This window comes from Neolamprologus brichardi, chromosome 15 (genome assembly GCF_056152115.1).
Source record: "Neolamprologus brichardi isolate AB-2024 chromosome 15, ASM5615211v1, whole genome shotgun sequence".
Lineage (NCBI taxonomy): Eukaryota > Metazoa > Chordata > Actinopteri > Cichliformes > Cichlidae > Neolamprologus > Neolamprologus brichardi.
The window spans coordinates 22,849,405-22,861,195 of record NC_142118.1 but is presented as its reverse complement, the minus strand read 5'-3'; the positions used below and the strand labels follow the sequence as shown (position 1 = coordinate 22,861,195).

Here is an 11,791-nt window from a genome sequence, read left to right as displayed (position 1 = left end):
GCAAATTGATCCAAGTATCAGTGCAGAAACTCCTTTTTTGTTCCTCTTACCTTATGTCTACTTCTGCTTAGTCAAAGAGGCTTTTCCTTAAGTTGGCCCAGGTACCACTAATTATTGTGTCCCAGTTGGCATAGGCACTGCTGCTTTACGCCACCACTGTGTATCAAAAGTGCACCAAGGTCACTTAAGTGAATCAAAGCCCTTATCTACTTAGCCCAAGTAATCCTAACCCTTCTACCACATTGTACACTTTTGGTTGTTCAAAATGCTCCTTGAATCAGTCCAAGGACTAACTCTTCTTAGTGGGTTAGAGCATAAACAACTTAGGATAGAAGTTGGTGGCCAAGGTATCCTTCAAGTCAGTGTACAATAGGAAACCCAGTCCTGCTTGTTAAGAACTCAACCCAAGTCTGCTTTGGTGTGATCTGAAGTACACTTGCTTTATTTTGGCTTCTGTCCTTTAACATGAAATGAACACACCAAAGTGGATTTTCAGTAGTTTTATTGAAAAATGCCTCTTCTGTTTTCAGAAATAAATAAGAAAATAAGGCTGTGGAATTCACAATCTGCAGTTAAAACATGAAGCAGCAAGACCATTTCCATAGTCTTGCACGCAGGTTTTGACCGCATTTGATACGATGAGAATGACGATGACAAATATTCTGATTAAAACAAGATGAAATGTAGTGAACATGTACTAAATATACACCACAGACATGCAATTCCACCTTTGGTAAAAATTAGCTGTGACAGAATAAAGGAAAACTGATAAATATAAAGATACAAAATGAAAGCGGTGTTTAACTGAACTTCCTAAAAGATGAACTGAATGAGGAAGGTTATACTGAACATACTGGATGAAGTGTGAAAGCAAAACAATAAACATTTCATATGTGATGTCCTGACACTGAACATTTTCCTTCCTGCTGTACTATTGCTAGCCTTGTTACCATGAGTGCACTGTTGAACACTGCTAGTCAATACAAACTCAATGCAAATATGTTACAAGCAAAAAGACAAATGGTAAAGGAAAGCTCACAGGTTTTTGTAGTTTGTTTTTTGTCTATTTTAAAATTGTGCCAGTCACCCCCGAACATCATCAGTCTAAACCCTTCGCCTGACACAAAAAAGAATATTCACATAGATTTTAAGGCATTGAAATGTATTACCCAATAAATTTGAGGTGTCAAACCCCATTTTTATTTATAATTTCATGAACAAACACAGGTTAAGGTGAAGAAAATTAAACGGATAAAGAAAACGCTACTTGTCTTTATGATGTTAGCCTGCTGGTTGTCTTTCTTGGTAGTGATCTCTTTTGACGCTGGTTTTGCAACTCGCCGTCCTCCTCGGGGAACTGGACTACTTGGGTGTCAGGTTCAGATGGGTATTGGCCTGCTTGGAGATAGCATTTGGGCCAATTGGCAAAGTAAGTTGGCACATTTTCTCTTGATTTTTCTCAACATGCACAAGAAGAACTGGTTAAAAGTTGTGTTTCTTTCTGATTCCACCTAAACCACTGACACAGCTAGTTAGTAAACAGCAGGGGTGTGGCCAGTATTGGTGGGGGGTCATAGGTGGCTCGTGTGACACAGAGGGGGAAATGGTTGTCACCAATACAGCTACACAGCAACAAACTGGTTTGAGTTGTTTGTCTTATCATCGTAGTGTAATTTATTCATTCTTTAGAGGGGAGGTCTCAATAGTGAAGGTTTGCCATTATTTATCTTGGTAAACCAATAAATTTGCAGGCGAAATGAACGTTACTTCAAAAATACTATCTGCACTACAAAAAAGCCTTTATGAGACAGTTTTTATCACTTAAACATGGCCCGGGTCACCCAAGGCACCCTTTGGGCACGCCCCTGCTATACATTTCAGTGCATTCATATTCTCCTTTTTTGTTGGTAGAATTTCAGGTGTTAGTCTGATAACCACAAGCATTACCAGCAATCAATTCCATCACATACATTCACAAAATGCAACAAAACATGAGATCATCAACCACCCGACTAGAAAGAATTTGTGAAAGCTTTGTTAGTATTTTAAACCAGATGTAGTTTGGATGGGGTTTCTTTGTTGTTGTTGTTTTTTTGTTTTTGTTTTTTTGGGGGGGGGGACATGAAGACATGAAGTGGTGAATCTGAGCCTGAAGGGTCACACGTGTAGGACAGACCAGCATGACCCCAAGCAGTTTAAAATGGCTACAAGCACATGGGTGGGAAGACTAAAAATAACAAAAAAAAAAACCAACCAAAAAGACAATAGAAATAACACAATGTGTTCTGTCGGCGTTTGAGCAAGCAGCAGGTTTGTTTTGCAAGGCACAAGCTTTAAAACTACAGATGTTAAGACTAAATTTAGTGGACTTGATTCAAATATCATTTACAAGGCACAAATTAGTTTATTTACATGTCACATGGAGAGAAATGCTGTTAACAGAGTTGCTGCTGCTGCTGCGGGTGGTGATGCTGAGGTGGCTGCACTGGTTTCTCTGGTACAAGTCCACCTTTGTTAGTATTTGTTTTGGCTTGTCGGTGGTGTTGTTTGCTGCATGCTCCTCCACTGAACAAGGCTTCTTTGTTTGGTCTTTGGCTTCAAGATGCAAACAGGCCACTAAAGAGGTCGGTGCCATCACCGCTGCTGCTGGTGTTTTGCTCTACTGTCTGTGAGTCGTTAGTACTCGTTCCCTCTTTGTTGTTGTGATGTTTTCAGCACAGTTTGTTAATTGTTTCCTTTGGTGGTTATCCCTTTAAACAGCTTTAGAGCATATGAGTGATTCAGTTACAGGACTTTTTGTTTTGTGTTTTCAGATGGTCAGTGAAAGCAGCACAGGCGGTATAAAAAGTCTACTATGGTGAACCTGAAACGGGCCAAAGAGGATGGAAGGTGTCAGTCAGGTCAGAGCAGAAGACAGCAAATCAATAACCTCTATGTGCTTATTAGTTGACTACAAGTTTCACACATGCACTAATCCCCCCACAACAGAGTGCTCAGACATTTTGGGAAGTGCATTTTCTCCCTTTTTATAAACCAGAGTCAGGGAGTATTGGCCCAGCTTAGAATAAAGACTGGAAGCAGATTTAAGCTGTTGAGGTGGTTTGAAGTAATTGCTTCACATCAAGCTCAGTCTTCTGTTTCCAGACTACTAGATGTCCTTTTCCCCAGCGATACTTCCCAGCTTATCTTGAGGACTCCCGAGGAATTCCCAGGCCAGGTGAGAAATAGAATCTCTCCAACGGGCTCTGGTCTACTCCAGGGTTTCTGCCCAGTTGAATGTGCCCAGGAGGCATCTTTAGCATCTTTAACTGGCTCCTTGCTTTTATAAATTACTTTCTATCTTATACCTTTTTTGCTGTTTTAATCTACAGAGATTTCTGAGTTATCACAAAGCATGCATTGGCTTTGCAGGTATCATTTTATACCATGCCCTGTCAGAATCCATCAGCCTAACCCTTAAGTTTCTGTTTTCAGTGTTATTCTAAAGTCATCACATCCCGGACTCATGAACAGGAAAGTGCATCTCCCAAAATGTTGGCGTGTTCTTTTACTGTTGCATTTAATCCCAGATTGCCAAACAGAACTAATGTCTCTGATCACAGACAGGATGCTTTACATACCTATGTATCCCTGCCCATTGTAAGGAATACCGACACACTGAGAGGAATCGCAGTATCCAGGAGGTCCAGGAGGCCCACGGACTCCGGCGTATCCTGGACGTCCAGGTGGTCCGCGAGATCCAGCAGAGCCTGAAGGGCCTGGGGGTCCAGTCCTGCTCTCTCCTGATGGACCTGATGTGTTTAATTAAAAAAAAAAAAAAAAAAAGTTATCATGATCAGTAGCATTTCAAAGAGGGAGGAAATAGACAACACACCCATGTGTGTTCAACTGTCAGTGTTACCAGACTGCAATCACAGCAGGCTGAAGATAGTTTATGGAATCATATTTATATCATCCTATGTGCAAGAGCAAAAAAACATAATACCAGCAAATAATTCAGTTGCACTTGCGGAATTAAATTCCTCGTGCGTAAATTCAGCAACGCGCAGCCGTGCACACGACTGTGTCAGCTTTACACACGCTGCTACAGTTTCACGCTGTCACTGGTAGCACTCTGCACTCGGAGAAATCCTGCTCATTTGACGGTCTGGAGGAGGAGCCCAAATACGGAAAGGGTCCTAATGTGATTGGACACTTCAGGTTGCTGCATTAAACTCAGTTACACTGTGGCAGTGACAGAAATGCTAAAAATAAAGTTTTCTGAATTAATTATTAACAGTTATTTAGGCAAGTTCTGAAGCCTCTGCACAGATCAGACTCTCTTGCATGCACGAAGGCTTCTTTGTGCATGTAAAATGAAATTTGCTTTGCCTTGTTATGATATAAATATAATTCCCCAATAGCCAATTGCCACATGACCTTTGACATGAGGTGGAATAGTTATCTAACTCAGCTTCACACACTCCCATCCTGCATGGATAATAGGTTACAGTTACAGCTCTGAGACAGTCCTGATTAGGCCACAAGCCAGAATCATAACCAAGGATAACGGTCTCTAAATAAGAACTGTTGCTGGACGCCAATAATTAACGTGGTACAGACCAAGAACAGCCCTACATATAAGATAACTGGAGTCATAGCCAGGTCGGGGATAGATGATGGTTGGAGTGATTGGCTTTTCAATCAAGGTGATTTTTAGCTTATTCCATTAATACATGGAATGACATTTAGATTATTTGCACTCTTCCTCGCTATAGCTCCATGACATGGCTTTAGACACAAATGTGTGTGTAGTCACAAATTCGTGCTTGAACTGCTTCCCTTTTAGAAATAAATGTCCATCATCTCAAGACGATACAAAAACAGGAGCAGGTCTATCATCTTTTTCCCCCCTCTGGGTCTGTTTATTACTAAAAAAAAACTGCATTAAGGGGATTCACTTCAACTTCATCTGCAGCCCCCACCCCAGTGGTGCAGATATTGGAGATCACACAGGGGGATAATGGAATATCTGCAAATAGTTACCAAACCCTACATTCAAACTACATGGATAAATCACATCAACATAATGCAGCACGGACAAAGGTGGTAGCAACATGTCTTTTATTTTTATAAACTTTGCCTCAAACGAAGGGCGGGACTGATTCTCCAGTAAAAGCAACGTTTATAAAAATAAAAAGATGAAACTGTTCAAATGGTGCAGATCAAAGGCCGGCTGCTTTTCATTTTCTCAGATGTGAACGCTTTCATGAAGTGCGTTTTGCTTTGAGCCAGCGTGTTTCTAAGAATCAGAATTTTTAAAAGCCTTCCATGTGCTTTTATACCATTAGAACTAATAAAAACTACAGTTACACTCTTGTATTTGATGTAAACAGAGATGAGAACATTTTATGATATTGTTGTTAGACTACTGCGACTCAACGCAGCTGGAAACAAAATGAATTGAAAGGTGTCGCGCTGCTGCTGACTGTCCCGGGCACGGAATGAAATGATGTAAACTATGATGGGGAAAAAGAAGTAGGATGTGCTGATCCTCCCCTCCCCTCTGAATTTTGTCTAGACTTGGACAGAAAAAGATTGGAAAGTTTCCTGCCCGACTGTCTCCTCGGCGTCCTCGGCATGTCCTCCAGGCTGACTCACTGCTCTCCTCTCCCTCCTCAACTCTAACTGCTTCTGTCTGACAGCTGGGACCGTCACAAAGTGGCAGGGCTGCAGTCGCGGAGGATGGAGTGCGATTACATAAGCAGTTGCTAGTGAAACTGCTTTTTCAGGACCAAAGTTTGTGTTTTTCTTTAACAATGCTGCACCACCACCTGGCTAAATCACTACTTTAAGGGTAACTAAGCACAGTTTTAAGGAGCAAGAAGACATGGTTAACTGAGACAAATTCAAACCTCTCAGTGAAATATACTCATAGGAGACGGGACGGGGGGTATCTTGCTGTCAAATATGTGTCAACATAGTGTCATAACACTGGTGCCAGAGACTAACAGGAATGGCAGCAAACAAAGCTTTAAGCATTTGAATCAGCCGACATCTTTGAGTGGGTGGGGGTGGGGTGTGAATAAGGTGAGACACTCAATAAGATGAGTGACAAAGTCAGGTAAAAATCAAGGTTTACATCATCAAGGTAGATTGTTATATGCAAAGGCTCCATTTCCATCATCTTGGCTCAAACATTGAGTGTGTTTGGGTTGTTTTAGTGGCAAATGTGACGAGACAAGAGTTCTGTTTTGCTGAAACATAAATTATTTATCTTTTTTAAGCCTTACAAATCTGTAGGGGCAGTTCAGATGATGGTTTCATCAACGATGATAAATTATGGACTTAGGAATCAGCTTTGCCTGTTAACTTTAGCTGTCAGCGATCTCACCAACATTTTAAGTATTTTTGGTGTCTTGCTAAAGAGTGTGTACCTGGAGGTCCCCTCGGTCCTTTCGCTCCAACTACTGAAGTTCCTCGATCGCCTTTCTCTCCTGGGGGACCTGAAGGGGGGGAAAGTCAAGTATCATTAGGCTGGGAGCTCGGAGGTCTCAATCCTGTAGTTGCAGAATAAAATAAGACATTTTTTCTGTCTCCCCTTACATAAGAGCTCCTACTTAAAAGGTCCTCCCTGTGGTAGAACTTGGCTTTGGAACTTTTTTTTGCCTCTTCTGAAATATGTTTCCTGAATTTTTGTTACATAAAGTGAGACAGGAATGTCAGACTTCAAAAAGGGTCCTTAATGAGCAGAAGGTGAGGGTGCAATGCAAATACATTTAATTTCTGATTCTGCCCGGCAACATCTTCAGTAGTTATTCCGTTTTCTTTAATAAGACTGAACACAGGGATGAATGCACTAGCAGCCATGTTCATGATCATTTAGATCAGAGTTTTCTAAGTTTTGTTGAGTGCCAGTAGTCTATCTGGATAAATGAAACATGCAGTGTGCAGTGGCCATTCTCCTTAGATTACAATTTGCTGTTTGTGGATCAAAAAAAAAGATGTAAGTGTCTCTGGGTCATTAGAAGTACTTTTTTCACTGCAGTATTTTTACATTTTGGCATCAGCAGCTTTATTTGATTCGATCTGGACTGAAATTCAGATTAACGATGATGCCAGGCCTTTCTCGCATTCTGTGATGGTTTGGTGCGTCTTAGGTAAACGTTCTGCAGAGTAAATAATCACTTTGCTGCCTTCTGTGTTCCCATTTTAGAAATCATTTGACTTCATGTTTATTTTTCTAACTCCATTTGTTCATGATGTCAGCCTCTCCTGCCGTGCAGCAACTTCTCAGGGGTGGCTCGTACCTCTCTCTCCCTGCTGGCCGGGCAATCCGGAACTTCCGGGGAATCCGTTCCTTCCTGTGGCGCCCGGCTCTCCACGGGGTCCCTGATTGCCAGGAGGTCCAGGAGGGCCCGGAGGGCCTGGGTTATTGTTGCGGTACATGTTGCTGGGGATTTGATTCAATAACGAGTTCACCCGAGTCATTTGTTCTGCAACAGCAGGGTGAAGAGAAAGCAAGAACATTACAAACCACATCGTGAAAGCCAAGAGGCAGAGATTTCTAAATCCATGTCAGGAGGGGGAAAATGTGTTCTACGTACCTTGGACTAACTGTCCGCAAACCTGTCTGGCAATGGATCGCATCATGTTCTGAGGAGCAAAGTCACCCTGGGTGCAGACAGGCAGGATTTAAAATTGGAAAACAGTAAAGAATGGAATAGAATAGTTCTTTATTGTCATTGTGCACAGACTTTATATGAGTCAGAAAAATGTTTCTCTGAAACTTTTCAATGAAATGTGGCTCAATCAGGATTTTTGTGACCACCTGCTGCTTTTGCACTAAGGAGCATTTGCAACGGCTGTAATGACCCCCACCTTTATCTCAAAGGTTGAGGCTATAGAGACCAAACAGCAGTCTAGCAGGGGAAGAGCTGTCGAAAGTCCAAAGTCCTGGTCAAAAGGTTTGCAGAGTTGGGAGCTCTAACAGAAGCTGGCTACTCGTTTTTCTCCAGGTGGTTCAGTGAATTCATCCCACATGAAGCTTTGGATTGTCCATACCAAGTTCTACTTTAACATCCTAGGAGAACCTATTGCACAAACAAACTCAACAGTGGTGCGATGCAAATGGGTGCTCCATTATGGAGAATATGGGGTGCACTAATATGAATATCTCCATTCGTTCCCTGCTACTTCGCTCTTCAAAAAAAATTGAAATTCAAGTTAAAGGTTGGCAAACTGAAGCGGATCCAACATGCACTACCGATGGTGCTTGACGTCCTGACAGAACAGGACTTCCAGGAAGTGTTCCCAGTGTTGGAAGCACGGCAGCTCTGGACAAGATGACTACTTCGAGGATGGCGTCCAATTTCTGTGTGTATATTTTTGGTTTCTGTTGAATGTTCTCCCTTAGATGCCTCAGAGCATTTCAACACCTCAGCACTGATGCAATCCAATAAATGTCCAAAAAGAAAAATTCCTCGTCTCTCTCTGAACCTGAAGTTAAAATTGTCTATGTTGAAATCGGGCTTCAGACTAAAATTTAGAATGGCAACCGCACTGGATGCCAGATGAACATGCACATGAAGACAATCCAGAAGCAGACACATTTAAAATGGTGCAGTTTCTTTCATGGACTTTTTGGTCACACGTTGTACATCAGGAAAATACTCCAAACAACTCGTAATGCTAGGTGATAAGTTCCCAGCATTTCCTACTGTTTGCTCCATTTGTCATTTCTCAAGTCACTTATATGTAAATGTATTATTAGAAATTTCCTGAAACGTGAAACTGCACAGGGAATCTAGCCTCTTGTTTTCATCAGCTTGTTGTAGGATATTTTTAATATCATCACTTGTGGACAAAAACATTTGATGTAGGTTTACTCACTCTCTCTCCCTTGTCTCCCTTTGGACCGTTGGGACCCTAGAACCAGAGAAACAAAACTGTTAAGAACTCTTCAGGCCCAACGTGCTGCTCAATGAACACACAACCCTGCCAGCAAACTTACAGGAGGACCAGAGTCTCCAGGATTTCCTGGTTTTCCTGTGGTACCTGGTACTCCAGGAGATCCTGGAGGTCCCTGCAAGGAAAAAGAGAAGGGTAAGAAAAATAATGATGAGTGATGAGTGGGAAAGAGGACAAAGATGACTCTTGGGAAATATGCCTGCAAAGACTCGGTAGTACAAAGCTCTTTGGAAAGGCAATTAAATGCCTCAATTGTTCGCATGGTTTGCAGCTCTGAGGTGTGCATGTGTCAAACCATTAGACGTCTTACCATGGGCCCTGGGGCTCCTCTAGGTCCAGCTGGGCCTTCCTTTCCTTGAGGGCCCTGGAAATATAAGATCAGGACTGAAACCCTAAAGCCATACAGTTCATGTTTAAAGAATTCAGACCGCATGGATGCCATTAAAAGCAGCCTGGCTATACTCACCCTCACTCCGGCGGGTCCCAATGGGCCAACAGGACCAGGAGGACCACGAGAACCCTGCAAACATGAGAAGACCCCTCAGAAAAAAGTATTTTATGCTCATCATCTGTAACAGAAAGTCCACCTTTCCTCTGATTGACCAACTCGAGCTGGTTTGTTTCAGCGTCGTGCCGGACAGTAAACGTCTTTTTCTCCCCCCCTGCTCATTTGCTCAGAAACCCTGCTCACTATTTTTATTGTCTCTGGTCTTTGATGCCTTGGCATAAGATTTACAAGGAACATAATATATTCCAGAACCGTTTTATTGGCCATTATAAACCAGGACCGCATGGTCTGCAACTCATTAAATGCATGTTGCTATAGCATCTGCTCCAACATGGTCACCTGCAGCCTCGTCGCTCCAATACGGTCCACGTGGATTTTGTTTTACTGGCATAAAAAGCTGATTAATCAGTCTTACTCATGAGTCTGAAGCTCTGCATGAAGACTGCGGGTGAAGGGTTGAAGGTTTAATTCCCAATTGTGCATGCTGTTCCAGTGCAACAACACTTTGAGCAGGGCAGTAAATTGTTCCAGTCGTTTAACTAGTTGAGCTGACTGGAAGAAATAAATTATTGAATAAAGGATTTGAAGTAGGTAGCACTAATTACTCTTGTTTTTCCATCTAATTCGTTGTCTTTTGGGAAATTCTACTTACAAACACTGAATTAGTTGAAATAAAATAAGTAAGCAAGGGCTTTTAACTAAAGTCGTCATCACCCAGGTGGCGTTCAGTACCGATAAATAATTGGGGAAAAAAAACACTCTTTGAAACAGCGTGTTGAACTCACTGACACATTACCCAAGCACTACACCAGTGGCAGTTATATAATCTGCCTGTTTCATTCACTGCTGACTAACAACTCTGACACACACACAGAAAACATACCATACGTGTTGCACACTTTTTTAAGGAAATATGGATGTTAAATGTGAACATGGTGGCAAAACGTTGCCTACTGTTTCCAAGTTTTTGAAGGTGACCCAGAGTTTATTAAAACTCTCAGATGAGTTTTCAGTGACAAGCCTAACAAATTTTTACCAGAAATGATCTAAAAAAATGACAGTTTAATCTGTTATTTCAAGGCCTTCCATGTTCAACCTTGGACATGAAGCTCTGATTTCCAACCAAGAGTAGCAACTGTGAATTTTTGACATGATTTCATTCCCAACACTTGTCACATCCCAACACTTGCTCAAGACCTATTGGCACTGCATTTAAATGTTCCAGGTACCATTCAGCCTCATCTATCAAAATTTACAGTTAGGCCCATTCGCAACACTTAATCATAACCTTTTTGTGAGTAAAAAATAAAGCAGTGTCCAGCTGTTTCATAACCTTTCTATTCATCCCCTTCCTTTCTACACAAGTTGGTTGCACGTTCACACAAGACCAACTGCTCCTGGTGCTCAACATTACATCAAAGCACCAACAATAAGGAACATCTTATCTCAGAATAGTAACGGCTTTGATAAAACGGTAGATTTAGGTGTTTTGGCAAAGCGGTCATTTTTTTAAAACTTGGATTGGATCGATTCTTCACCACTCTACCCAGGTTTGGATTCAGTTCTTATTAAACACAAGAAAAGACCTGCGCAGGTACACGTAGTCCCTGTGATCACAAAGCTCAAACATCAGTTTAATACTGGTTTCATTTTTAGTCTTGGATCTGTATGATGTCAAAGAATGTGGTAATCTCACAGAAGCACCAACCAACCTTTTGTTTATGAGGGGTAATAATAATAATAATAATAATAAACTTTATTTATAAAGCACACTTAAAAACCAAGGTGTGGTGGGGCGTGGTCTGCGGTGGCGTGCAGGGAGGGCGGACGCACCTGCACGGCATCCGCAATCACGCCCGCCACGTTAAAACACGGAGACTCAGGTGTGTGTGTGGGTGGTGTGTGGTGTCGTGAATAAAATGTCCGAAAACACTGATCCCTGGACCCGCCGTGCCTTATTCCTGCCACACAAGGGTATGCCAAGGTGCTTAACAAGTAAGATAGAGAATAGGAGGAGGATAATAGAAATAGGACCAAAGCAAGTGCTAAGTATGCCAGCAGGTAGCTGTCACTGATACATAGGAAAGCAACAGGTACAGAGCAAACAAGAATTTAAATGAGCATAAAAGTGCATAATATAAAATCATGAAAAAAAATATTAACTAGAGGGAAAGGCAAGATTGAATAAGTGGGTTTTTAGTCGTGATTTGAACAGTGCAATGGAATCAGATGCGCGGAGGTCGAGAGGAAGGGTATTCCACAGTACCGGGGCAGCCAGAGCAAACGCACGGTCACCCCGGGACTTCAGCCGAGATCTGGGTTGGGTCAGAAGTA

At 42.0% G+C, this 11,791-nt stretch overlaps 1 protein-coding gene across 1 annotated transcript in view; it reads right to left on the bottom strand.

The window, feature by feature from the left end:
* Positions 1 to 491: 491 nt before the first annotated feature.
* The window catches only part of col12a1b (collagen, type XII, alpha 1b), a 154,982-nt gene continuing 143,682 nt past the window's right edge, over positions 492 to 11,791 (bottom strand). The window contains exons 69-77 of the mRNA XM_087852439.1: positions 9,416 to 9,469; positions 9,260 to 9,313; positions 8,993 to 9,064; positions 8,872 to 8,907; positions 7,587 to 7,653; positions 7,290 to 7,475; positions 6,417 to 6,485; positions 3,621 to 3,791; positions 492 to 1,395 (exon numbers count right to left, since the gene is read on the bottom strand). Of these exons, the coding sequence (XP_087708565.1) occupies positions 1,274 to 1,395; positions 3,621 to 3,791; positions 6,417 to 6,485; positions 7,290 to 7,475; positions 7,587 to 7,653; positions 8,872 to 8,907; positions 8,993 to 9,064; positions 9,260 to 9,313; positions 9,416 to 9,469 (831 nt within the window). The 3' untranslated portion in view covers positions 492 to 1,273. The remainder of the gene's footprint in view (positions 1,396 to 3,620; positions 3,792 to 6,416; positions 6,486 to 7,289; positions 7,476 to 7,586; positions 7,654 to 8,871; positions 8,908 to 8,992; positions 9,065 to 9,259; positions 9,314 to 9,415; positions 9,470 to 11,791) is intronic.